Source organism: Aulonocara sp. 'chitande type north' Nkhata Bay, linkage group LG7 (genome assembly GCF_057382095.1).
Source record: "Aulonocara sp. 'chitande type north' Nkhata Bay isolate Kocher_YH1m ecotype deep benthic linkage group LG7, A_spYH_male_GT1.1, whole genome shotgun sequence".
NCBI lineage: Eukaryota > Metazoa > Chordata > Actinopteri > Cichliformes > Cichlidae > Aulonocara > Aulonocara sp. 'chitande type north' Nkhata Bay.
The window spans coordinates 14,837,674-14,860,920 of NC_141350.1; the positions used below are offsets into that span (position 1 = coordinate 14,837,674).

Here is a 23,247-nt window from a genome sequence, read left to right on the forward strand (position 1 = left end):
CAGATCAATCGGCATTCACCAAAGAACATCAGAGCCGACAGCTCCAGCATCATCTCCTCTGTTTGTTAAATGACTGCTGATGTCAAAAATCTGAAGTTGTGTGACTTGCCAAATCAAAACGCATCGTTTACCTCTTTATCTGAATCAGTCACGGCAGCAGGGAGGGGCAAATTCACAGGTCTGGACACTGGGTTGACACTACTGGGGATATCTGCAAGAGGTCACCCAGCCCAGAACAATACACTGTAGAGTTCTTTCTATGATTTATCTAAGTTGAGCTTTATGATAAAAACTGATGCAGTGACATTTCAACAAATAGGCTTGCCATTAAATAACTGGCACATAATTTGTTTCATGGACATCTATGGCTTTATTTCTTTTTGTATGTAGATTGGATGGGTTGCTACCACATCTGGTAAGAATTTCATGTCCATAGCACCTTTTGAAATATACTTACTTGGAAAAAAAAAAGGTGTTCAATGCGTGTTTGTGCTTGAGTAGGGCGTTTTATTAGAGTGATGTTAGACCCCAAGAAACTAATGTTATATTTCTGCTCATTTATTCCACAAACTGAAACTAAAGTTTTTTTTATGCGTTAGTGAATAAAAGCAAAGTAACAGCAGGATGTGACTCAAGCTGCCCACTTGCTCTGATGTCCTGGTGTCCTCACACGGTACAAACGAAACAGGGACACTCATAAAAGTGTTGTCCTAGAGCCAGCGATCAAAAACTTCACAGGATACCTCGTATTTAGCCTTACACTCTATTTGAGAGGTTCAATGTATGTGGCTGGTACTGACAGAGGACTGGCGCTTTTCTAGTCTTACTGCCCAAACAAAGGACTTCAGACTACAAGCTATTTTAAGCACGCATTCATAGAGCCCTACGTTTTATCTACCTTATCTATTTTTCCCACAGCCCACAGGAGGACAGGTGCAGCACTGGAAAGCTTAAAAATGCAATAACGGAAAATACGATGGTGATCTTTATCTTTGGAGCTTTTATTAATTAGTTAATTATAACATAAATATAACTGAAAATGTTGTGTTTAGAAAATCCGAACGAGGACAATGCATCTAAGTCTGACTGCTAAAGCAAAGAGAAAACTTTTAGTGTGACTGTGGAGCCGATGGGAAAATGAGGAGCTTTAATTTGGAGAAAGTGACGTGATGCCTCTGGGGAACAGGCCGACAACAAACAGTGTTTCTGTGTGGCCTGAAGAGTGTGCTGCTGATTTAATTGGATATATGTACGGATAAGATAGCAGCCATTTGAGCCTGTGACATAACCGGTCTCATTAAACTATCAGCATTTAAATAAAGTTTACATTAATGTCTTGCTTTTATGCACAACATGAAAAGTGCACCTGACATCGCCAGTAACACGGAAAGGGCATGCTGTTTTTAACAGAGCATCTGGATTTAATTAACTGACTTTAAACTCCACAGTTAATCCAGCCCATGTTTTACATGAGACCTGAACTAAATCCAGATTTTCTGTGCTGCACGACACAGGTCTCCTCCTACAAACGAGTTAGAGCTACTTCATCAACAACTTTCGAGTGCACTAGATATGAAATCTCGAACAAATAAAAGCACATAAAGTTTTGGGTTTGTTTTGTTTTGTTTTGTTTCATGAGTTGAGCCCTAAAGAACAAGCGGTTTGGGATCTCGTCCGGGTCTCGCCTGGACTTTGGTTTTCCTGCATTCTTCTTTGTTACGGAAACAGATGCTTCTTCCTTCTCACGTGAGAATAAAACATTCCCGCTTAAGTAATGAGTTTAAGGACTTACTGTACGTGTTTGTGCATGCTGCTGGCAGCAGCGACAGAGCTTTAACTTTAATGTGTTTTGAAACCATGATTTTACTTGATAAGGGGACATTTTATCTTTATTTGTGTATTTTTGTTTTTGCGTTGCTAAATTTCAACCAGTGTCTGCATGACACATCTTATGGTTATATTTAGGCATGGCTTGTGACACATAAGTGTCAAAGTCTACACTCTGCAAATGGTCTTACTAACGTGAACCTGTGAAAAATAGAGGGTCCAGGTCCACAGAGATAAAAAGCCTTTGAGATCTACAGTCTTATGTTTGCATTATTAATCTTAATGGTTTTTCACTCCAAATCAAACATTTTTATCATTTAGGTGAAAACTTCCTGACTTCTTGGTTTGATTTGAGCCTTTAAAGTGAAGGTAATCTCCTCATCATGTCCTGTGATTCGGACCCTTACATCTTCACCACCGACACCCTCCCTAGTAACCTCCGCTTCCTCCCTCCACTTGCGAATGGCCATCTGGGCTGGAGGGTGTACAATAATATCATGCACATGGGGGGCGTTTATAATGGGGAGGGCGGGCGCTGCCACAGAGCAGATGTCCCCTGCCCTCTAGCTGTTAAGGTGGAGCTAGAGGAACCTGTCCAACACACCTACAGCCTGGACACCCACAAAGGTAGACTCTCCTGTGCAGGTGTTTTCTCAATGGTGTTGTTGCCGATCTGGTCTCATACTTCTCTCTCCTGTTCTTGTGCAGGCATTTTTATTCACACTCTGAGCTCCGCTAGCGCCACTGCCACACAGTCTTTGTACTCTCACCGACACTATCCCAACCTGATGGTGATGGAGATCCTGCTGGAGCGTCAGGCGACCTCACAGGAGCCTGTCACGGTTAAGCTGGTCAGCTCATTCACACCTCAAAGCAAAGACATCAGGTTTGAGACCGGTCCTGATTACAGAGGAGGCAGGTGAGGCTAACAACATTTTTTTAGTAAAAGGAAAAACTGTTGCACAATCTAAATCCAGCCCTCTCTCAGCCACATCCAGGGACAGACAACCACAGCTGAGTACCCTGGAGGTTCTTGTCCTACTGTGCACCTCATCTGGACCCCCGTGCCCGTGACTCTGATGCTCCCTCCCGAGCACAGCGAGGCTCGCTGGGGTTTCATCCTGGTTGCAGCCAGCAGTTTAGACTTGGCTGAGGCCAGTTTTGATGAGGGCCTGAATCTGATGGCAACTGGTAGTCTGCGTCCATCTCACGAGAAGGCCTGGCAAGAGCTGTGGCTGCAGAGCAAAGTGGAGGTGACAGGGTCTGAGAGCCTCTGCAAGGCCCTGATTGGCTGCATGTTCTACCTCCTCAGCGCTTTCCCGTCCATACATGACACCTCCAGCTCTTTTGGTGGAGTCAGTCCAGGAGGGCTCTCTAATGGTGGAGAAGGCCAGGACTACTGGGGCCATGTTTTCTGGGACCAAGTGAGGCTAGATTCAGCCAATGGCCATGTGTTGTTGATTCTGTTATATGTTGTGTCACACAATGACTCTTCCTTCCTGTGGCAGGACATCTGGATGTATCCCGGGATAGCCCTTTTTTATCCGAAACTAGCCCGAGCTGTGCTGGAGTACAGGGTGGGGACCATAGATGGTGCTAAAGACAATGCCCAAAAGCAAGGCTACAAGGTATAAGACGATCGGTGGAGTGTTTTTGTTTTTTGTTTCTACTGTTTTTTTTTCTGTTCAACTCTGAAAACAGAACACACAAACGCACTCATGATGTGGTGGTACATCAGAACACAGTAAAGTAAATAACAAAGTTACAATAATAAAAAAATAAAATAAAGTTAAGTAAGTAAGTAAAGTTTATTTATATAACACCTTTCATCGACATGTGTCACAAAGTGCTTTACAAGGTAAAAACACAGTACAGTCATAAATACATCATAAAAACCCTGGTCTAGTTAAAAGCTTTTTGAAATAAAAATGTCTTTAGCTGCTTTTTGAAGGTCTCCACCAAATCCAAACACCGTAGAAATTGGGGAAGTGCATTCCACAGTCTGGGTGCAACAGCTTGGAAAGATCAGTCCCCTCGAGTTTTAAAACGAGTGTGGGGGACCACTAAAAGGTTTTGGTTTGATAACCTCATGTTACGAGAAGAGGTATGTGTACGAATCAAATCAGCAACATAGGGAGGGGCCTGTCCCTGTAATGCTCTAAAAGTTCAAACTAGAAGTTTAAAATGGAACCTAAATCTGATTGGTAGCCAGTGCAGCGACTGTAACACAGGGGTCATGTGAGCTCCCTTGTTTGAGGGGGTCAGTAGCCTCGCTGCAGAGTTTTGAACAACCTGTAGACGAGCTAGCCCTTTCTTGTTTAGACAAGTAAACAGGCTGTTACGGTAGTCGAGTCTTGTAGAGACAAAAGCATGTATTATCATCTCGAGTTCACTTATCGACACGATAGATCTAAGTTTTGTAATCTTCCTCAAGTGAAAAAAGCAGGTTCTTACTATCTGATTTAAATGTCCCTCCAAAGAAAAAGCTTCATCAAAAACAACACCCAGGTTTCTAAGGTTATGTTTCTGTGAGGAACCTAAGTCACCCAGTCGCCGTTTAATATCAGGTATTGCACTGTCTGGTCTGGTGCAATAATCAAAAGTTTCTGTTTTGGCCGGGTTTAGCTGTAACCAATTATTGTTCAACCATTGTTTAATGTTGGTTAAACAGTCAAGTTATTCGTGTTAATATTAGTTTCCACCAACAGTGGTGATTCCATTTGGTAGATTTACACAATTTCCACCCAACCAAACTCTCTAAATATTTGGTTATGGACTAAACAATAACATCCAACATGTTCGTTGTTCAGTTTTAGAGGCTCGCAGGCGGATTTTGTTATCAGAACAGGTCTTAAAACACATTCCTGACACAGTGGAATTAATATTCCTGTGCAGATATTTACAATAAAGTCCATTAAGACATTTTTTCAAATGTTGTGCTTTTTTTAATATAGGATGTGACATATTAACCTTCTGAATACTTTCACAGTTACCTGCAAGGATGCTGTATAAGCAATACTACAGGTTGGACATATAATCTGTAATATCAAAACTACTCAGAACCAGAGCAAATCTTAATACTATTAAGAGTTTCTGAGGAATTTCAGGCAAATAACTCAGTGTTAGATTGTAAAAAAAACAAAACAAGCAGTGGGTACAACAGTGAGGCAGAAACGACAGATTCAACTGTAAAATCAGATATACTGTAAAAGATAAACAGGACGACTTTGTTGAAACCTGGTATCCTTCCATCACTTACTTGGAAAGAGATTATGATCGTAATAGCTGTTGCGTGTCCTGGTGCATTCACATATTTAGTGGAAAATCCATGTTCTCTTATAATCCTTTTTTTCTTGCAGTTTGTTTTTGTTTTGTTTAACTGTGTGACATATTCTGAGAGTAAGAGTAACAACTGGGATATAATAATGAAAATCCTAGAATAAAGATGAACTTGGCATGAGAATAAAGCTGTATTAACACCTCAGACCCTAGTGGTTGTAATATTTTCTGTACATCTGCACCATTGGTGCACAGTTAGTATCTGCTGTATGCTATTGTAGAGCCATATATTTGACTCTCTGTAGGTCCGGCTTTACTTTTTAATAATAACAATCAAACAGAGTCTGAGTCTTCTAAAGAAATATGCTGTTTTACAGGGTCTAAAGTTCCCGTGGGAGAGTGCTGTGTCAGGGAGAGAGGTGTGTCCAGAGGACATTTATGGACAACAAGAGATTCACATCAACGGAGATGTCACATTGGCTTTCCAGCACTATCTCTACCTCACCGAGGTATGCTCATTCACATCCCCACTCACTGTCCCTCCTACCTGGCGTCGTTAATCTAGCTCTTTGCTTTAGGATCTGTCCATGTTCAGAGAGGGACTGGGCAGCGAGGTCATCTATGGTGTGGCTGATTACTGGGTTTCAAGGGTAACCTGGAAGCCCGAGGACCAGAAATATCACCTAGATGGTACTCAACCTCGTCACGCCAAATAAATTCAGTGCATCAGTTACCCGCTTTAATGAAAGGATCTTACTCACACTTTGGTTTATTTTATATTGAACGTTAACTTCATGTTGTTTCCATTCAGGTGTCATGCCACCCGATGAATATTACTACAATGTCAATGACTCTGTGTACACAAACACAGTGGCCAAGCTTGGGTATTTGTATTCAAGATTAAACTTATAACTATAACACCTTATAACTTATGTCTTATCAATACCAGTAATAATGAAAATATCTTATTTGTCTTCAGTCTTCAGTTTGCTGTTGAACTGGCTGAACTCCTTCAGCACCCTGCGCCCAAGGAATGGCAAGCAGTGGCCGAATACATTAAGATACCTTTTGACGAAGAGCATCAGTACCACCCTGAGTACGACGGCTACATTAAAGGTTAATATTTGTTTCTGTTAAGAAAGAACCTTAAATATTCTTAACTTAATGCTAGAATATCCTCTGGGTGACAAACAGGGCATCCCGTGAAGCAGGCGGACACAGTGATGCTGGGATATCCTCTTGGATTGCCGATGTCCCCAGAGGTTAGAAGGAATGACCTTGAAGCATACGAGCCAGTGACAGACCCTCACGGTCCAGCCATGACATGGGTATGAAAGACACAGCATCCTCTATGGTCACATGAAACTGCTGAATGAACTAAATTTGAGGTTTGTTGAATCTGTGTCAACAAGAATTAACCTCCTTGGACCTGACATTCACATATGTGGACATCATATTTTGTCCCAATAGCAGAAAGAAATTAAAAATGCATGCCATGAAAGAGTTTGGGTCTTAGGAGGTTAAAGTAGTTATTAAGACAAAAGAGGATCCAAATCAGTACTTAATGTACTTAATAAGAAGTCTTACTTCTCACTGTGGTGCAGTGACTGACTTTTGTGTTCATATTTGAATCAAAACTTTTTACTTTCCTTTTTCAGGGGATGTTTGCAATCGGCTGGCTGGAGCTCGGGGAGGCTGAGAAAGCTCAGCTTTTACTTGAAAAGTGCTTCAACAACATCCAGGGCCCGTTCCAGGTACCCTTTGGCTCACACATCCACATAAACACACACCTGACATTTACTGGGTGAAAGATTGATTACCTTTCCTCGCAGGTATGGAGTGAATCATCCGATGGCTCCGGTGCAGTCAACTTTCTCACAGGTATGGGAGGATTTCTGCAAGCTGTGCTGTTTGGCTACACCGGTTTTAGGTTAGTTCTTAATCCAGGAAATAAACACTTCGGTGTGTTCAGTCCACAGTGTGTTCACAGTGATACAAAGCTTCACATACTTGTTTTATATCCTAGAGTTCAGAAGGACTGCCTGGCATTCTCGTCACTGCTTCCCAACGACGTCTGCGAGCTTTGTGTCCGTGGTGTGAACTACCTGGGCAGCCAGATGGACTGGCTGCTGAGGAAGGAAGAAGTCTGTATCATACTGAGGGAACAGGAAGGCAGTCCAGGCAATACTAAGCCCTGTAATTTACAAGTTGTCCTGAAGGCATCAGGAACTAAAATCCCCCTCACACCAGGTAAAGCACAAGTTCAAACATGCAGTTTGAACATGCAGTTCTTCAGAGAAAGTTTTATTCATGAAGATAATTTGATAGTTTCTATGTTAATAAGAGACAAACACTTCTCACAGTATAGCAAAAAGAAATTATCATTTAACTGTTTATATGGGGACACAATATTGATAGAAGTGAAAAACATATGAATCTCATAATCAGGGAAAAAACTTCAAGACTGTGATCTTCTCCAGCTTACCTTATCTAGGCTGGAAGTGATGTCAAAAAATAATGTGTGGGGCATGAACTCAAAAGCATAGCCTGCCAGAAAAAGATTTGAAACCGGTGTGCATACCTGAACCTGATCCAAACTTGTATACGTCTATATTTTCAGGGCAGCCGGTAACTTTCCCTCGAGAGCCCGGATACGTTTGCAAACTGATTTCAGCTGCTTCCTGCTGGCCTTTCTGAAACCTGAGCACCGATCCTCCGAAACATTTCACATGCTGACAGTTGAAAGCATATTATTTGTTTTTATTATATTTTGCTTGATTTACTAAATGTATGGAATAAAGAAGGGCAGTATTAATTTAAGTCCCCCAGCAGCTACGGATCTGAGCAGGGCAACAAATACAGTACTACACTGATGGATTTGTGTAATATTTGTGGACTTTTAAAGTTAATTAAAGAAATACAGAGAAACTTTGAGTCTAAATTACTGAGTTATTGAAGTTTGTGATGTCAAAGGAAATATGATTATCAGAGTTATTATAATTACGTATTTTTATTTAGTGTTTTTGTTTTAGTTTTGAATCTCTTCCTTTCACTTTAGTTCAGAGCAGCTTTGACATTTGAGTTTAATCTTTGTATATTTTTTATATTTTATGTATGCTAATTGTCCTTGATCAAGATGGGACTCACCAGGCACCGCATTGTAACAATATTATCACTTGATTTAACTCATGATATGATACTATAGCAATTTTAAACATTTTGTCATATGCAGAGTATTGCAGTAACATTTACTGTGATTTACCAACTGGAGTATTATCAGAATACAAGCCGCTGGCAGCCAGTTGAGTCGAGTCCCCTCGAGTTTGTTTGTTAATCAAGACTCAGACATCTGGAGACTGATGGCAACATGTTCGCCATCTGTCTGCATTTATAAATTAGACAGCAATTATTTGCAGACCTTCAGCAATCTGTCTGACAGTGATTGCAGTCAGTCCAACTCAGACTGCAGTTGTTTGCAGGAATGCATAATGTGATCAAATTAAACAAATCACCAGCCATCAATTTCTTTTATAGGTTTAAGGAGGTTGGTGTTTAATTTTCACTCATGTGACCAAGCCAATACCTTGAATTAGGAGATAGACTGGTCAAACTAAGTGTATAAAGTGTAGGATGTTGTTTTGTTTAACTGATTTAATGTAAATTTGCTCTTCCAAGGTTCCTCAGGAGATGTGGTGCGTGAAAAGGGCCCTCCTTTCTGCAGTGTTTGAAGAGTATTTTAATTTATTTGAAGAGATATAGATATTTGGTGTCTTTGTATTGATACATTATCACCGTGTAAAAATTGTGACACTCCCTAGTGTCTCTCTACTTGGGGATAATGAATACTTGCACCATCTCCTTTGACTACATTAAGAAAAGACTAATTTAGGGAGTAAGTTTTAGTGAACTATGTTAATTTGCCTGACACTAAGCACATCCACACTTTTTAATGGTGACTGTTAGATGATTAGAGTTGTAGTTAGATATGCCATGCAAAAAAGCAAAACACTAAACAACTTACAATAATTAAAATGCATTATAGACTTTTATTTATGACTGGAAGGATGAGGGCACAAGAGTATATACACAATGCATTTCTGTTTACTTTGACTTACAGACTACCACGACCTTTGTAAGATTCATGACTTCAAGCATCCTGTAGCTTTGCTTCCTGACAGGAGAAAACTATTTCAGTCTGCAGGGGGGAAAAAATCCAGAGGAAGGTCATCACTGTTTACTTGAAATACAATTGTGTCGTCTTCTTGATTTAGGCACACTAGAGTGCTTGTGTTGTGTGTGCTTGCGACCCTCTACCCTTTAATCGTCAAATCCCCTGTGGTAAACTATTATATAATCCAACACCATCTAGAGTCTTAGGTTTTTCTGATAATGAGCACATCCACACTTTCCATCCAGATGTTTACTAATAAGAGCCAGCCGAACTCTAAACCCACAGTTTCCAAGCGTGATTTTAAATAATAAAAAGAAAAAAGAACGAAACAAAGAATAAAATACATTTTTCTAAACTGGTCCACTTTGGTTATATTGCACTGTCATTCCTGCATGTTTGAGTGCTGGAGGGGCGGACCACGACAGATCTCCGATTGGTCCATTTAAATCTGGGCAGCGCAGTAACTCCGCCTTGAACGTCTGCTCGGGTTCGCACGATTTGAGTTCTCGTGTCACGAATTTCGGCACTCCGCCTCATCCCCAGCTATTCTGACCGGGGTGAGCTCCGCCCATCCAAATATTCCAATCCACAAATCGAACGCCTCCCGGGGACACAGCGCTTCATGATTGGCTGGAGAGGTTTGAACAAGTTATAAACGGTTTCAGCGGGACAGTTTGTAGGGTCGCTGTTGTTTTCTTGGGTATTCATTAAAGTGGGAAGCTCCTCGTTTTAGCAAATTTGTCTTTTACGCAAGTATACAATTGATGTAGCTTTTTAAAAGAACGAGCCGTCAGAAAAGTGAACATCAAAGGTAAATATTTTGACATTATAGACAATGTTAGCTAAGGTCATCAACGTTAGCTGGCAAACGTGGTACTTTTAGGACACGGCAGAGCAGCTATCAGTAAAACGCGATAAAGATGTGTTATATTATGCGGATGTGTCTTAAAATTACTGTTGCAACAGTCTTACAGTAGTATTTAAAATAATATGCGTGCACTGTCTTAAGTGTCTTGTGTTAGCTAACCTAGCTTGTTCATTTGAAAACGTTGTTAATTTTGTTCACTTCAATACATTATTCAGTGCTTTTGGAATATTTAGCTCATGTAATGATGCTATTTTTATGGTATCTCAACATGCCAGGTTTGCAATAAGATATTAAAAACAAATCTCTTGGTCGACAACACTGTTAAATACCCACCGACCTTAATTGTCATATAGTGTAGTCGCGGAAGTGGAAAACTGCACTGTTCAAGTTTAGTATACGTTATCAGGAAATCCCACACATTAGTTAGTCTAATATTACTTGTATTCTTTGCACAGCTGTCCAAAGGTTAAAGTCTTATTGTAAAACGTTTTATTCTATAAAACAGTTTTTTAACAGGAACGATAGATAGATATTGGTTATTGAGATGAAAAAATGGTTAGTGCGTTAATCCTTTTAAAGGAACTCCGGGGTTTCTTTTTAAGCACATTTGGTTCGGATATTACCCGTGTAATACTTACATTCAGTGGCCACTTTGTTAGGTACATCTTGCTAGTACTGGGATGGACCCACGTTTGCCCCCAGAGCTGCCTTAATTTTTTTTTATAGCATAGATTCAACAAGATGCTGTAAACATTGCTGAGAGAGCTTGGTCCACACTGACTTCAAAGCATAACACAGGTGCTGCAGATCCATGATGTGAATTTCCTCTTCAGCAACATCACTAAGATGCTCTACAGGTTTGAGATCTGTTGCTTGTTTGGCCGTTTGAGTGCAGTGAACTCACTGTCATGTGCAAGAAACAAGTTTAAGATGAATTTAGCTTTGTGACCACTGTCAGAAGAGGAGTACACTGTGACCTTAAAAACATGGACATTGTAAGCAACTGGTAACGGGGTGAAGTGTGGCGAGAAAATATCCCCCATATCCTCACCAGCCTGAACCATCAATGGATTTGTGCTTCCAAGTTGTTTTCACAAGATTCTGACTGTATCATCCAAATGTTGCAGCAGAAATTGTTGACTTATCTGATCAGGCAATGGTTTTCCAGTCTTCTTTTGTCCACTTGTGGTGATCCAGTGGAAAGTGTCACCTCTGTTTCCTCTTTGTAACTGACAGGAATGGCCCCCTGTAGTCTTCTGATGTTGTACGGCATCTGCTTTAACACTGAATGAGTTGGGCATTGAGAAATTTTTTTTTTTCTTTTTTTTTTTTTTGGTTTGTTTTTGTATTTTTTTTTTTTTTCCCATGTCGTAATTGTAATGAGTGTTTATTTGAGTTACCTTTGCCTTCCCATCACCTTGAACTAGTCTGGCTAGCCTCTTCTAACCTCTGGCATCAACAAGGCATTGTCACCTAGAGACCTGCCACTCACTAGATAATTTCTCTTTTTCAGGCTATTCTGTTCTTCTTTCTATGTTAGGAGATCTCAGTAGATCTGCAGTTTATTGAAATACTCAGACCAGCCATTTTTCACCGATTGACATTTATTATAATATTGGTGCATTTTATTTATTGGTGTGTCATATAAAGGAATTAAATATGTCGTCCTAAAACTGATTTAAAAAAATCAAAACAAAAACACTACAAACAAGAACAAAGAAAAGAAATGCAAAAAATATTGAGACAATGAGAAGGATTTAAAAAAACCAAACATTGCTGCATATGAAACATTTTTAATAAGCTATTTTGAAAAGGACATTTCAAACGCTGATGGTGCCCCATTCAATGAACTAAGTAGATTCCCCAGCTGCATTAGGGCTTCATAAGTCCTTGAATAAGGTGATTTAATGCTTTAAAGGGTATGGGTAAAATTTTAAGATTAGTAATTATTTTCTCAGCTAAACTGTAGCTGATGCTCCGTGTGGGGCTGCTTGAAACTAAGGTGACTCTTAACAGCTGATCCATAATCTTGGAGAGGGGAGAAGGGGCTCCACTGCAAGGGAAAAAGAAAGCAAGATCATAGCAAAAACTAAAGGTTTTCAATTTCCCCCCCAGTTCAAAACTGGTGTTTGGGAGGTGACTGTACATAAGCATGATTTGGAAAAATTGCATTTTCCTCTCTTTGATAATAATGTACTGAAGCTTCAGTACATTACATTTTTCCCCCATATCAATTTAACCTCACTTAAAGAAAAGACATATTTTTAGGAGAGCCCTGCTGATTTTGGCACTAAAAAAGATAAAAATGAGTTTTTTTTTAATACCCCTGTAAATTGGGTCTTAACTATTCTTGTGATCTCAGAACTGTTGGCTTTTTGTGCCTCAGGTCGTCACCATGAACCCTGTACTATCAGTGCTATCCCTCACGCAGATGTTAGGTGGCAAAGCACAAGACATCATCGATGAAATCGATAATGTCCACATGGTTTGGCTTGAGGAGATACAACAAGAAGCCAATCGCATGTTCTCAAGGTAGGCTATAAATATGTTCTTCTATGTAGCTCTACTCTATAGATGTGTTTAATTTTTCTCTAATGGAGTGCTTTCTTTTCTTTGTTTCAGAGATTTTAATGCTGAACCAGAGTTGATGCCAAAAACGCCGTCACAGAAGAAAAACAGTCGCAGGAAGCGTGTGTCTTTGGGTCGCCAAGAAGAAAATCAAGGAAAGCAAAGGTTTGTTTTATCAGTTCCTGGTTTTAGTGAAGGCAGTCTGAAGCGTGCTGTACCTTTTTTGTAACTCTTACGTTATCCTTTCCTGCTTAGATACTCAAAGGGAAGGCGCAGTAACCTTCGTGGCTCTTCTGTTAAATCACTGCAATTCACTGCTAAAGAGGATCCCATTTCTGAGGTCTCCACCTCTGACACCAGCAGCACTGGACAGTCCAAACGCACCACTCGCAGAAACAAACAGACAAAGCCTGAGGTGGTAGATGATGAGAGCCAGTCACCTCATGACAGCGATAAAGCTGAAGAAGTGCAAAACAAAACGCAGATGCTGGAGGAGGAGGAGGAGGAGGAGGTGGTGGTTGAAAATAAGGAGGTGAATGATGCTAAAGTCAAACCAAATGACACAGTTGGCAACGCCACACCTCCTGAGTCTCTTAAGATTCCCTTACCTGAAGCCGTTGTCAGCATCTCTCATGCAGACCGCTTGTCTGCTGAGCTTGCAAAAGAGCCTGAGCCCTCTCCTCGTACAGCTGCTAAGATTGCAATAGCTGAATCTGCTCAAACCTCAAGGCGAAGCTCTGTGCAGTGCTCCCTGAAGCTACGTCACTCTCTGGCTGGCCTGCGGCACAGTATGACTCAGGAATCTGTCCGCCGTGCCTCGCGCCGCTCCATGCTTAAGAGGAAAGCTACTCGTGCGGGTAACTCCACATGTAGCACCAAAGTTAGTGGTAAGAAAAGGACTAGTTTGCTTATAATTACTTAATTTCCCAATTATTAAAGGGCTGTTTGAAATGTTTGACTTTTTATTATTGTAGATGACTCTTGCGTGGAGGAGGAGGAAATGGAGAGGGAAAACCAGGAAGTGTGAGTGTTATTTTAAAAAAAGGATATGGGAATCGTAATGATATGGTTTTGTAACAGAGCTTTAAAAAAAAAAAAAGTTCTGAATGGTCTTCTTGAATCTACTGATCCTTAAACTAAATCTTTACCCAAAGCCAATAAGCACGAAACCTAGGAGTGATGTTGGATTTAACTTTAGGGCTCATGCAGCTGAGGGTGGTAGACATCTCATTGTCACGTTCTGTGATCAACAGATGCCTTCATGAATGTAAATGCACAAAGTTGGTACAAGATGCAAACTACAAATTATGCTCAAGAACAGGAAGCCCACATTAGACTTTGCCAGAAATCATCTAAATGAGCTGGCTCAGGTCTGGAAAGAAATTCTTTGTACAAGTAGAAACAAGATAAACTTGTACCAGAATGATGAGAAGTAGAAAGTATGGAGAAAGAGGGAAACCAAACTGAAGCATACCATATTATCTGTCAGACATGGTGGAGGTAGTGTTATCTCATGGGCCTAATGTCTGCCAGTGGAACCAGGTCATTTTTTGATGTGTTTATTGATGAAGTAGCAGGATGAACTGTGACATGTACAGGGCTGTGCTCAGACTCAGCCTAATGCTGCAAAACTAAAAGTGAAAACTAAAAAGCTGTAATTCCCAAGCAGTTAAAGTAAAATCTTTGTTAAACCCCCTGCATTAAAGCTGAAAGTCTGCACTTCAATCACATCTTATTCGTTTTTAAAAATCCACTGTGGTTGTGTACAGAGCAACAACACGTCTCGTGCGCATCACTCGTTCCGTGGCTGCAAACTCACCCAAACTGGCGCCCCCATCATTGTTTATCAGTGAGATGACTCCTAACCGAGCAAGTATGGAAACTATTAACAAATACAATATATATTTTTTTTAAGTCTAAATGTCATTTCATTTGAGACTTATTTGCACTGAAAACATTGTTTTCTTTCAGTTGTCACTGAGAAGCTGAATTTGCTGCCAGTTCGGAGGTGGGTGCTATATGACTGCTGTGATAAAGAGCACATTTACAGGAAAAACTAAATGAATTGTGTTTTTATTTATTTCTACCTGTGTTGTGTGGGGTTTTTTTTTGTTTGTTTGTTTGTTTTTTATTAATTAATTAATTAATTTTTTTTTTTTTTTTAAAGGTCAAGTCGCAGCACTAAGCGTAAAGCACCTGATACTATAGATGAAAGTCCGACAAAGAGGTGCTCTCCTCCCAAGAAAAGTCAAAGTGTAAGAAGCTCTTAATATGGTTGATGGACATTTTCATGTTTTAAGTGGATTTCTTAAGGTTTGACACTTTCTGTTTGCTCTGGATGAACAGGCAATCAAACCCCACATGAAGTCTTTTCTGCACACCGTCCAAAAGAATCAGATGCTGATGATGACTCCGAATTCAGTCGGCCGGACCGCAGTGATCAAGTCCTTCATCAAACACAACACTCCTCTGAGGATTGATCCTAAGGTAGGCTTCACACGCTGCAAGGTAGCATTATTTAATATGTACCAGCTTCTCTCCACATGCTCGGTATAGTCAGTGTTGCAGTGAATTTAAAGTTGCATTCAGTCACTTTTAATCTGACTAATGTGAAAAGGTCCTTTCATCAGTGAGCATCCCATAAACCTAAATCTTGTATGTATTTGAGAAACTTATGGGAGCTTAAAATGTGGGGGGACAAATAAAAACAAAAAAACACACTTCATAAATGTTGTGGGTCATATTTGTGGTCTGGTATGAATTATGCGGACCTTATTTGGATGTGCTTTCTCCTCTCCTCAGTTCAACACTAGCATAGTGGTAAGTGTAATGTCAAACATCGAAGCACTTTGTTTTTGGGCATTGCTGGTGTTTAATATTCCCGTTGTGTGACTTGATTAAACTTGTACTCATTTAGCACTTTCCCCATCCAAGCCTCTTTCCCACTGGCATGACATTTGGGTGTTTTAAATAAAAAGTCAAGTACTAAATGTAAAGGTGGACTCTGCGCTGCACTTTCTATGGGCATGAGATCGACCTGCATGTAAACAACCTGAAGCTTATCAAATGCATTTGTTTCACAGCGGCCGTGTGTGGAAGGGGCTGCTCTGTAAACATTTCATCAGCCTGATCTCACGGGTCACTAATGGTCTTTGTTTGTCATGTTGTAAGCTAACAGAAATCAAATCACTTTAAATAGCTTTGGTAATCTCAGTGTTGTCTTTGAGACATTATTTCATCATAAAGTAGAAATCCATCTTAACCTAAGCTTTTTATTTATTTTCTTTTGAATGTGATTGACCTGTTTGTGGATTAAGATAAAACTGGGGAAGTATATCGCACAGTTACTTTTGGGATTTGTACAGTGCTGTGTTTGTGCACTTGGTGGTTTTTCCCTCATGGCCTTCTTAATGCATAGTTTCCTTATTTTAATCTGCACATTTGATTTAACTGAACCTTTTAGAGACCATGAAACTGGCATTTTGGATGGATTTTTGCTTTATTTTTGTAGGGGGCCTTCTCCCCCCCCCCCCTTTTTTTTTTTTTTTTTTTTTAATTTTATGATTGTTTGCCACCTTTTCACCTTACAGCATCTTGATCATATTTCTTTGTGACAGGATGAGGTTTTTATTTGAAAATCTACTTAATTTGTAACCTCTTTGTTCTATATTCTCAGACAAAAGAGCGTAACAAACTTGAAGCACTTAAAAAGAAGCAGGAGCAAGAGGAGGAAAGGATGAGGAAAATGGAAGAGGATAAGAAGAGGAAACAGGAGGAACTTAAAAGGTTAACCATGCACATATTTCAGAATCAAAGGCACAACTTAAATTTCTTTTAATTAACTTCTAACATCGTCTTCTAGGAAGAGGGATGAGAGGTTAAGAAGAGTCGTTGAGGCCAAAGTAAAAGAGGAGCAGAGGGAGGAAGAGAAGAAGAAGAAGATTGAGCAAAAAATGGCTCAGCTTGATGAGAAAAATGATAAGGTATGCAACAGCTCTGTTGGGCCTGAATCTGTATATTCCGCTTTAAAAGAAACCAACTCACATTTGCTCGTTCTTTCCCATTCTACACATTCATGCAGCGCGTGGCGGAGGAGAAGGCCAAGAAGAAAGCGGCCCTGAAGCGTCAAGAGGAGCTAGAACAGAAGAGGAAAATGGAAGAGGAGGCCAGAAAGAAGAAGATTCAGCAGGTTATTTGCTTTTTGTGAAGTATTGGCACTACAGCTTTTGTGCAGAGGGTTAAAGGCACTATATTTTCTTATACTGCATGCATGTTTGTTTGTTAAATCAGGAGGAAGAAAAGCGACAGCAAGAGTTGCTGGCCAAGAAGAAAGCTGAGGAAGAGGCTCGTAAAGCTCTCGAGCTGAAGAGGGAGCAAGAACGCGAGAGGGAAAGGGAGCTGGAGAGGGAACGGCAAGCTGCTGCGGAAAGGTCATATGATGATTTCAATACTTCTCACAGTATACAGGAATGCAGAAGAATAATATGTGGTCCTGATTAAACAAGAGCATATATTAGTACTGTTAGGTTTTGATTGGCTTTTCTAAGAATCCACTAACTGTAACGGTTTTTTCCTCTTAAACTGAAAATGTATCCCCAAAAAAAGAAAGGACTGGGGTCTTTTCTCTTGTTTGGCTATACAACCAGTCTGCTCCATATTATAAATGACCCCGCTGCCAATTTAAGGACACCTGTTACTTGGGCTTATCAGATAAAATATATCCACAGTTGTTAACATTAACAGTCACCGTTACAAATATAACTCCAGATGTTTAGCTTAAAAGGCTATTGTTAACTTTAGTGCTAAGAGCTGTGGGGGCTCTGATATCATCCTGCTGCACTGGAAACTTTTTGCTCTGCAAAGTAGGACTTAAACAATGTGAATTTCAAATGATTAATAAATTTCTCACTTTCCAAACATCCATAAATTGTCCTTTATTACTCTCTGTCCCTCACAGATGGAAACAGTTAACAGGAAACTGTGATCAGTGATGTGGAGGAGTAGTGTATATACAAAACACCATACCTAACATACCTAAAGTGTTAATTACCTGAAATGACAAACAAAAAAGATTGTTAAAGCCTGTAAGAAAAGGATGTGATTTCACTCCAGGTTTTGTTTTTGGATTTTGTTTTTAAAGTTGATGTGATGTTTGTGCTTGCAGACAGCGAGTGGAGAAAGAAAAAGCTCTTGCTCTGCAGCGTGAAGTTGAGAGAGCAGCGAGAGAGAAAGAGATGAGGGAACTCGAGGAGAAAAGGAAGGCACTCGAGGAAAAAAGAAAACTGGTAAGAAACGGAATTTTAAACAAAACTTGATGTTTGAGCACTCGCAATAGTTACTCCTAATAAGAGAAATAAAAAGTGAGTGGAATTCCCCATGTTTGGGCTTGATATTTAAAAACAAAAAATAGAACTTGATTCAGATGATTAGGAAACATGGGTGTGAATACCCTGAAATTAAAGATGTGAGTCTGTGCGTTGTTGTTGTTATTATTATTATTATTATTAATATTAGCAGCATTATTAAATAAAAGGACTAGATGTTACAATCCCTGATGATGCATATTACAAGCACCATTTTAATTGGCCCAAACTATAAGGTATTGGTCCTAATGTGAACCTGTGGTGGTGTTTGTTTTTTCTCTGTGGTGTATGTACCAATATGTGTTATTGCTGGGTGCTTTCCCAGCAAAGAAATGTGATGCAGCATCACAGTTCACTTGTCAGTGGCTTCAGTATTTCAGCTCATTTTTGTATGTGGCAGAGAAAATTACTTCAGGTACTTTCAATTTAGCAGAGCAAAGGAAATCAGATTTACTTCAATGTTTAGTCCTAAAGTACTGAACGGTGAAAGTGCACACACATAATCAGTGTGGCAGAAACATGCAAGTCTGTGGCTTTCTTGCATTTGATGTCATGGTCAGTGAGGTATGTAAAGACTGCAGCAGGTTCTCCACTGTCTATGCTAGAGCTTCTCGTTCACGGTGTTTGATGGGGATCCACTTCAGCAGATGTTAATTAGCAGGACTCTTTCAGGAAATGACTCGGAAAGTTTTCTCTTCTCATAAAAACTCAACACGTGGTAATCTCATTAACTTAATGTATGAGGACGTCTGTCAGCAGCTGTTTGTGACTGCAGCTGCTCAGCTGTCTGGTTTTTCTTCCACTAGGAGGAGCAGCAAAGGCTGGCAGCAAAAGAGAAAGCTGCTAAAGAGCTGGAAGCTGCTAAGCAGAGGGACGCTGCTGCTCAAGAGGCTGCTAAAACACAGGTACAGCAAAACCTTCAGTTCATCGAGACATCTTAACATAGGTACAAACTGGGGAGCAAACCCAAACTACAGAAACATTTCCTGTGTTTCTATGCGTTCTGTTATTTGAGATCATATAGTCAACAAAAATATTTCAAATGAAACCGCTTTTAAGGGTGTTTTTTTTTTTTTTTTTTTTTTGTTTTGTTTTTTTGTTTTTTGTTTTTTTCCCTAAACCTTATTAAATTTCCTTCTCCCTCTCCCCATGCAATACAGACTGCTGCTAACCTAAATGTGACTGTGGATATTGAGGTAATAACAATAGATATTATACTTTTTACATTAGATTATATTCATTATACCATGTCTCTTCATCTGAAGCCTTAAGCATGTGAAAATGATTACGTGTGTGTCCATGACAAAGGTAATAGATTAGCATTTAATTTAGTTTCTCAGTAGCAAACATTTATAATAAATGTTTCAAAGGGTGTAAATTAACGTGTAATTTCCCAATTTTCTTGAACTGTTCAGCGCTCAGTAATGAGCACACCTGTAGGAAAAGGTGGTGATCTCAACGTGACTGTTGATATTGAGGTATGTGATTGTTTTTATGTATTTTTAACACACGTATATTTATTCTAAACAAAGACTAAATTATTTTTTTCCCTCCTCTTTCTGCAGCACTCCTCGCCACAGTCATATGCCATCACGCCAAAGGGTGGAGATAAACCTTTGATTTTGTCCAAAAATTCAGAAGACTATGGGATGGACCAAAACAGTGATGACTCTACTGATGACGAGTCTGCACCAAGGAAGCCTATTCCATCCTGGGCAGAAGGTATTTAATGATCTCTTAACTCTTCAGTATACCTGAAGTGCTTATGTGTTACACGTTAATCCAGCTCAGTTATAATTGATTGTCTCAAATTGTTACGGTGGATTCATACTAAGCTCAAAATTCACCATGGAGTCCTACTACTGCTACTACACAGCTCCAGTCAAAGAAATATTGTAACCTCCATGAACTAACTCTAACTCTAACTCTCCTCTATCTGGGTCACCAAGCCTGAATTTGTTTGCCTCAGGAAGACTGAGAATTTTTTTTTTTTTTTTTTTTTCTCTCCACCATGTCTGGCGTTTGGGGTTTTCTTTCTTTCCCCCCTAAATTTAGGCTGAAACTCTGAGCCTAAATTTAGGGAATTGCTGGTGAAATGGCCCAGCACCATGATGTTTTTTTTTTTTTTTTTTTTTAAGACCCTGCTTTGAAAATCTGAGACAAGTTGAGGTGCCCGAGATTCACAGAATTTAGAAAGCCACTATTTTGTGATGTATATCAGGGCTCTAGAGTGCGACCAATTTGGTCGCAAATGCGACCAAATTTTTCAGTGGTGCGACTAAAAAAAAAAAAAAAAAAAGTATTTGGTTGCACCTGTGCGGCCAACTGTTCGGGTAGCAAAAAAATAATAAAATTCTGCAACCTTCCCTGTGGTCAGCAACAGACACACATTATGCCCCTATCGTGGACTAAACCAGAGATAGTAAGGGGCGGGACCTCTCTGATTGGCTGTGGTCCAGTTGAAAGTGCAGGTGGAAGAGAGAGGTGAGTAGCTTGAATAAAGCGATATCGATTCATTAAATCCTGAATCGACTTTTAAATATAACTGAGTTTTTTTTCCCTGGCAAAACAATTTCAACAACAACCAAACAGCAAATGAGAGCAGGTACACGGATTCCACACAAAGACGTAACACAGACCCGACGCATCAGAATCAGCTTTGTCTTTCTCGGCTTTCTCAGCCGACGGCCCGCAGACGGACACGCTGTCGGAGCTCGGCGATTCTGCGTCGGGTCCGCTCTGTGTTTGCGCTGATTCTGAGCTGCAAAAGAAGCAGCAAACTGTGCTTCACATTTGATCAATGTCGTCATGAATTTTGCTTCTCTCTCGCTCTCTCTCTGTACTTTCAGTTTCCCGTCTCCAATCTGTTTTCTGTATTATTCATTCGCTTATTACTCACCAGTCTACCGTTGTTTACAGCGCTGTCGGCTGTGTGCCGGTACGCCTAACTTTTTAAAGTTACGCCCATGGCAAAAAGTTAGTCTACAGCCCTGTATATTGTTATTGGGATATGAGATTTTGGCCATACCTGCACATGTGCAATGTGAACATTTACAGTGGTTAAGATTGTATAGTTTGGCCACCAGAGGGCACTCTGTAACGTCCATGTTTTCATGTGTTCTGCACCCTGAACAGCCAGCTGGTCCAAGCATTTCATTCCCAGTTGGGCAGAGCACAAACGAATAAATACTAACCACAAAAACAAAACAAAAAAAACCAAACGTATTTGTTGGCACCAGTGGAGAGGAAGAAGTCTCTTCAATAGGGAGAGGCAGAAATCTGCTGAGATCTGTTGGACAACTGATTACTTGATCACAAATATAACTTCATTTCCTGACTGAACTTGAAATGTAATGGCTCCCTTGATATTAGCACACTTTAACTTGGGATGAAGAATCCTAGGTATGACACTACAGGAAACTTGAACCATGATAAGATATTTCAGACATTTGTATCACAGTTCTGGTCTCTACGTCACAATTTTACACCCCTACCAAACTGAGCTAAACCCACATGTGTTTGTGGATATTGCATGCTATTTAAAGCCCCTAAACAGACCTGTTTGTGTTCTCTCTCTCTCTCTCTTCCAGGTCCCAATCTGCAGCAGATAATAATGAAGCAATACTTCAACCCTCCTGATTTGGACTCTTTCTTTGGAGCAATCGAGTCACCACGACTAGAAAACATCTTTTACAAGAGCAAGCCCAGATATTTTAAACGTACCAGCTCTGCAGTGTGGCACTCGCCTCCAGCTGGAAAGTAACATCTGTACACTCATACAGATGTATAAACTGCTGTATAGTTAAAATTCTGAAAATCTGTTTCAAATAAAGTCATTTTTTTTGTTTTTCTGAATATTCTTTTTAAATGTATGTTTGTGTTTCACATCTTTGTCTCAGTAGGTTTTTGTATCTGTGGTTTGTTTAGCTTTTAGAGATGTAATTGTTTTGTTTTGGCTTGTAAATTAAAAGCAGGTTAACTGAATAACAACGGTGATGGTTGGTTTTTGCTGGACAGTAAAGCAGAATCTCTTTTATAATATTTATGGTTGTTTTCTTCAATCTGGTATGTCAAACTTTCTCTATTAGAGGTATGTGCTGTAAAAGGATTTTGTCACTCAGCAGTTGTCATGACTTTTAGTTCAAAATGCAGCACTGTGTTGAAAGCTGGTTGTAAAGCTTAAAGCTCAGGGAAATCCTCTGCTAAGAAGTCTGCTGTGTGTTCCAGAATAGCTACTTAATAGTTTTGGCACCACGGCTGGGGAAAATTTTAAATTTGGTGCGTTTATTTCACTAAAGTAAAGTTTAGCTTGACTTAAGTTACATCGATCTAGATCACACATGCAGCCTCTCAGTTATAGACTTCGTAATTGGTTTAAAATCTGGGTTTTTAATTTCGTTTAGTTTCAGGCTACAACCGAGAATTCTCTGCATTTATTATTATAAAGTTCAGATGCTCTTTATTCGGGTTTACTGATCCCTAAAATGGGTGTCAGACAGGTCTTGAGCCCAGTATTGGACCCACTGGACAGCTTTGGTAAATTTAAAGGAAGGCCTACATTTTGGACTTTTTGTCTTTGTAGCTCCTGATAAAGAACAGTAGCTATAAACTTGAATGCTTTTAAATGTTTATTTCTTAGAATTTAAGCCTAAAGAGTCATGCTGACAGATTTCATTTATTTACTACAAAAGCAATTTTCTTCATCGCGTAGAAAAAACAGACGTCCTGTTGCAATTGCATTTCTTTTTCTTATATTAACATTACAAGAATGAACTGTAAATAAATGTTTTTATCCTGAGAGAGAGCGGGGAGATTCTGTAAAATTAGACTGACATCTCTGTCAGACAGCATAATAAAAGAAATCGAAATTAAAAGGCGGCATTAAATATGTACCAGTTTCCATTGTAGTGTTTTACCTTTGGTCTACGGAATACGCAATGCATGAAAGACAAGACAGGTCCCAAGATCTAAAAGATTTACTTGTTTTTGTTATGAATATTTTCATAGTTTGAATCTTCAGTGTTTAATTTTTGGGGAATGTGTCAGTCTTTAATTTAAACAAAAAAAAAAACCAATGCACAATGATTAAACATAATTTCAGACTAATGCAGCCGCTGGCACACTGGTTTGTGTGCTGTCCACATAGCCACAAAAGCTTTTAATTTTAACGT

At 39.7% G+C, this 23,247-nt stretch overlaps 2 protein-coding genes across 3 annotated transcripts; both read left to right on the top strand.

Moving 5' to 3' along the window:
• Window positions 1-1,515: 1,515 nt before the first annotated feature.
• pgghg (protein-glucosylgalactosylhydroxylysine glucosidase) lies at window positions 1,516-8,034 on the top strand. The gene is made up of 14 exons (XM_086298859.1): window positions 1,516-1,746; window positions 2,149-2,454; window positions 2,536-2,746; window positions 2,816-3,251; window positions 3,336-3,455; window positions 5,484-5,615; window positions 5,685-5,796; window positions 5,918-5,990; window positions 6,086-6,222; window positions 6,301-6,434; window positions 6,765-6,860; window positions 6,939-7,036; window positions 7,133-7,356; window positions 7,727-8,034. Exons 2-14 carry the CDS (start codon window positions 2,211-2,213, stop codon window positions 7,801-7,803), a joined length of 2,094 nt encoding a protein of 697 aa, XP_086154985.1. The 5' UTR covers window positions 1,516-1,746; window positions 2,149-2,210; the 3' UTR covers window positions 7,804-8,034.
• Window positions 8,035-9,902: 1,868 nt separating this feature from the next.
• On the top strand, window positions 9,903-21,931 carry incenp (inner centromere protein). Of its 2 annotated transcripts, XM_086298861.1 has the most exons (20): window positions 9,903-10,088; window positions 12,532-12,677; window positions 12,768-12,878; window positions 12,969-13,600; window positions 13,688-13,736; window positions 14,483-14,586; window positions 14,685-14,721; window positions 14,881-14,968; window positions 15,060-15,200; window positions 15,516-15,533; window positions 16,390-16,499; window positions 16,576-16,696; window positions 16,795-16,902; window positions 17,004-17,143; window positions 17,878-17,998; window positions 18,883-18,981; window positions 19,237-19,272; window positions 19,492-19,554; window positions 19,642-19,798; window positions 21,667-21,931. In XM_086298861.1, the coding sequence occupies exons 2-20, from the start codon at window positions 12,541-12,543 to the stop codon at window positions 21,837-21,839; spliced, it is 2,445 nt and encodes an 814-aa protein (XP_086154987.1). In that variant the 5' UTR covers window positions 9,903-10,088; window positions 12,532-12,540; the 3' UTR covers window positions 21,840-21,931. The 2 variants fall into 2 exon arrangements, with proteins under 2 accessions (XP_086154987.1, XP_086154988.1); XM_086298862.1 differs by lacking the exon at window positions 15,516-15,533 and having other exon boundaries at window positions 9,904-10,088.
• The last annotated feature ends 1,316 nt before the right edge of the window (window positions 21,932-23,247 follow it).

Coding starts and splice junctions, on each gene's coding strand:
- pgghg (XM_086298859.1), top strand. CDS start 2,211: ATGTCCTGTGATTCGGACCCTTACATCTTCACCACCGACACCCTCCCT. Junction 2,747..2,815: donor CCTGATTACAGAGGAGGCAG/GTGAGGCTAACA, acceptor GCCCTCTCTCAG/CCACATCCAGGGACAGACAA. Junction 3,456..5,483: donor CCCAAAAGCAAGGCTACAAG/GTATAAGACGAT, acceptor GCTGTTTTACAG/GGTCTAAAGTTCCCGTGGGA.
- incenp (XM_086298861.1), top strand. CDS start 12,541: ATGAACCCTGTACTATCAGTGCTATCCCTCACGCAGATGTTAGGTGGC. Junction 14,722..14,880: donor AATTTGCTGCCAGTTCGGAG/GTGGGTGCTATA, acceptor TTTTTTTTAAAG/GTCAAGTCGCAGCACTAAGC. Junction 14,969..15,059: donor CTCCCAAGAAAAGTCAAAGT/GTAAGAAGCTCT, acceptor CTGGATGAACAG/GCAATCAAACCCCACATGAA.